At 34.8% G+C, this 3,600-nt stretch overlaps 1 protein-coding gene across 3 annotated transcripts; it reads left to right on the top strand.

Moving 5' to 3' along the window:
* Positions 1-299: 299 nt before the first annotated feature.
* LOC114178728 (NAC domain-containing protein 76) lies at positions 300-3,379 on the top strand. 3 transcript variants are annotated; one of them, XM_028064789.1, is made up of 4 exons: positions 300-511; positions 1,759-1,960; positions 2,140-2,411; positions 2,693-3,379. In XM_028064789.1, the coding sequence occupies exons 2-4, from the start codon at positions 1,792-1,794 to the stop codon at positions 3,227-3,229; spliced, it is 978 nt and encodes a 325-aa protein (XP_027920590.1). In that variant the 5' UTR covers positions 300-511; positions 1,759-1,791; the 3' UTR covers positions 3,230-3,379. The 3 variants fall into 3 exon arrangements, with proteins under 3 accessions (XP_027920590.1, XP_027920605.1, XP_027920598.1); XM_028064804.1 differs by lacking the exon at positions 300-511 and adding an exon at positions 560-742; XM_028064797.1 differs by lacking the exon at positions 300-511 and adding an exon at positions 560-874.
* The last annotated feature ends 221 nt before the right edge of the window (positions 3,380-3,600 follow it).

Genomic DNA, 3,600 nt, shown 5'->3' with positions numbered 1-3,600 from the left:
AACGAACATTTACCAAAAGCCTAATTTTTGTATAGTATTCTTACCCATACAATGCAATGCATATATCTGCATATTGAAAACTGAATAAATTACCCATTTGATAGTTTATAGCATAACAAGAGACTTCAAGAACTAGCCTTCTAGCATTTTATTTATATAACTTTCTGATATCATCATATCATCATATCACAGCTAGCTCAATGTATACCACTTAATAATTTAATCCTCATTTTGCTTCTGCTAAATATTTATATATAAATAAAATATCTTTTTTATATATTTCTGTGCCCATTCTTGGTTGTCAGGCCTTATTTGTGAAGCTAGCATTTGCATTGATCTGCTCATATCTCTCTCTTTCTCTCTCATATTCTCTCTTAAAACCCACGTCCGTGCCCTTGAAGCTAAGAAACAGTGCAACCAAAGACTCCTCCAAGCTGTCTGGTTTCCTGTGTGGTTCTTTGTCTGCTTTCCTTTGTCCTTTGAGAGGCTTTCATCTTGCGTACCACAAAAGGTTTGTATATGCTTTTGTTCTGTTTCTTTTGGCATCACTTCTTTGTGTCTCATGAAAAACCTTTAGCTTTATTAATATTAGCTGTTTTTCCTTTTGTTTCGTTTTCTCAGGTCATCTTTTGTCTGTGCCTTTCTTACATAATTTCAGAAACCCTCTTTGGATCTTTTATCAGTGCTTGATTATGCCCCTTCACCCTTTCTTAATTCACAAACTTTTCTTTCATACATATAGGTTAGTTTGAAAATATATTTGCTTGTGTGTGTTTCAAAATGAAAATTTTCAGAGAAGCAACGAGTTGGGTCTTCACTGGTTGCTTTAATTTCATTCCACTTAGTTATTAGTTAAAGAAGTATGCAGATGAAGGTTTATTCCATTTTCCTTCTTTTTCTCTCTTTCGTTTTCTTCTTGGAACTATGCCTAATCCTCTCCATGCACGTAACCCGATGTCAGTGAATTTTTTTCTGTTATTTTTCAAACGAATCCATGAATATTAGCATACACATTCCTGTCTTGCTGCTGTTTCTAAGGAACTGTGTTCTAATGTATACAACACATGGTGATATGGCTAGAGGGAACGAACCATGGCAGATAAGAATTCTTTTCTGCTACTGTTCTCATAATCTCTAAGCAGTTCAACATCATGGAATATGTAAAAGGTCTAGATATTCTAAAACTAAAATTTCTCAATAATCAGAGACATATATACATGGTCAGAAAAGTAACTAGCTTTTGTTATAGATTCTTCTTAGGGTTTGCACTCAGATTTAAATTCCTCGTGTCAGGAAATGTCTCGTACTATGCATGGAGAAGATTTCAATAACAATACAACCATTAGATTCCATTGTATATAGAAATTTATCATAGGTATTAATATTATTCTACTTTGTCTTTAGTTTTGATCTGCAGAACTACCATGTAGGGTTGTAGCTAAACAGTGGTCTTGGACAATATTATATAATTTTCTGAGTTCCTCCCTCTTAAATTTTTTTTATTTTATGTTCATAAAGTACCTTTTTGACAGTGAAGATGAAGAACTTGCGTGATCTCGAGATTATCATTCTTTGGCCATCATTTTTAAATTTCTACATCATGGACTACTGTTAGTTCATACCTTCTTGAGAATAAACAGTTTCATCTACCCATTTATCAGCCACGTAAACCTGATTTAACAAATATATGTAACTTCATATCATATTAAATTGTTTATCTTCTTAATACAAAGGGATTTTTCTCTTTTTCTTTTGCAGTTAGCAGAGTGAAAACCTTGCAGACAGTAGAAAATGATGCCAGGCAATGGACAGTTAACAGTTCCTCCTGGCTTCAGGTTCCATCCTACTGATGAAGAGCTTCTCTATTATTACCTGAGGAAGAAAGTTTCTTATGAAGCCATTGATCTTGATGTCATAAGAGAAGTGGATCTCAACAAACTTGAGCCTTGGGACCTCAAAGGTATATACAACAAATTTATAACAAAAAGGGATATCCTTCTCTTTGTACTGTTTTCTATCTAGGGTTTTATTGTATCATGGCAAGAAAGACAAAAGATCTTGTTAACTATGAAATTTATAGTACTTCTTGAGTTTTTGTAACATGAACTAGGTAACATGTAGATGTTTCTTTGCATGCAGACAAATGTAGGATTGGTTCAGGGCCTCAGAATGAGTGGTACTTCTTCAGCCACAAGGATAAGAAATACCCAACAGGAACAAGAACAAATCGAGCAACTACAGCTGGTTTTTGGAAAGCAACTGGAAGAGACAAGGCCATATACCACACTAATTCCAAGAGGATTGGCATGAGGAAAACCCTAGTTTTCTACACTGGTCGTGCTCCTCATGGCCAGAAAACTGATTGGATCATGCATGAGTATCGCCTTGATGAAGATGATGCTGATGTTCAGGTGAGAAAACTACATATACATACACACTTCAACTATAAGTATTCATTCTCCAGATCTTAAGACGAAGGCCACATTATGAGTAGCAACTTCAATCAATGTTTTAGATATGAAAGATTATTTCATAACCATGAGAACTTATACAGACAAGAAGAAGCTTTTCTAAAAAGTCTTTCAAACATCCTTAAGTTATTGATTTCAAACAAAGTCCAATGAATATCGAGTTCTATGGATCCAACTTTATTTCCAGATATAATGACAGAGTTGTGATGTGTTTCTAGCAGGAAGATGGGTGGGTGGTATGCAGGGTTTTCAAAAAGAAAAACCAGAATCGAGGTTTCCAGCAAGACATTGAAGAAGAAGAGAACTTAACCCACATGAGAACAAGTGGTCCTTGCCATGTTCTGGAACCAAAACATCATATGCAAGGAGGATTATATGACTACAACTTTGACGGCACAATGCAGCTTCCACAGTTGTTCAGTCCAGAATCAGCTGTTGCACCAACCACTACTTGCTTGGCGACATCCATGAATGCCATGGACATCCTTGAGTGCTCTCAAAACCTGTTGAGGCTCACAACTAATGGGTGTGGACTGAATCTTATGCAGCAACAGGGAGAGAGGTTCAGTGGTGATTGGTCATTCTTGGATAAGCTTCTAGCATCTCACCATGGCATGGATCATCATCAGCATCATCCACAAAGCAAATGTAACCCTCCCACTCACCATGCTGCAACTTCTGTTGGCACTTCAGCTCAGAAATTCCCATTCCATTACCTTGGCTGTGACACTCATGATATCATGAAATTTTCCAAGTAGGGTTTTTCATTGCATTCATATATGCTCATACTTAAGGTGATGAGGTGAGAAATATTTGGTTCCTAAGTATGTGTAATATGTAGCATCTTGTTAGATACTCATTGAGATTCCACTCATTAATTTAGTTATTTCTTGAGTATCAATTGTATATATATGTCTATCTATCTATCATCTTCTATACGTTTATAATTAGATTTCAAGGTTTTTTTTTTGTCAAAATATGATTTAAATATTTTTGACCAAAAATTAAACTCGATTGTAAGTTTTTTCCTTTTAAATTTGTAATATTTTACCATTTTAAAATTAGATTATGAATTTTTTTAGAATCTATAAATTTAGGGGAACATGACTTATTTTAGTGTTTAATTATT

The sequence above is a fragment of the Vigna unguiculata genome, chromosome 1 (genome assembly GCF_004118075.2).
Source record: "Vigna unguiculata cultivar IT97K-499-35 chromosome 1, ASM411807v1, whole genome shotgun sequence".
Classification (NCBI taxonomy): Eukaryota; Viridiplantae; Streptophyta; class Magnoliopsida; order Fabales; family Fabaceae; genus Vigna; species Vigna unguiculata.
This window is presented reverse-complemented; position numbering and strand designations above follow the sequence as displayed.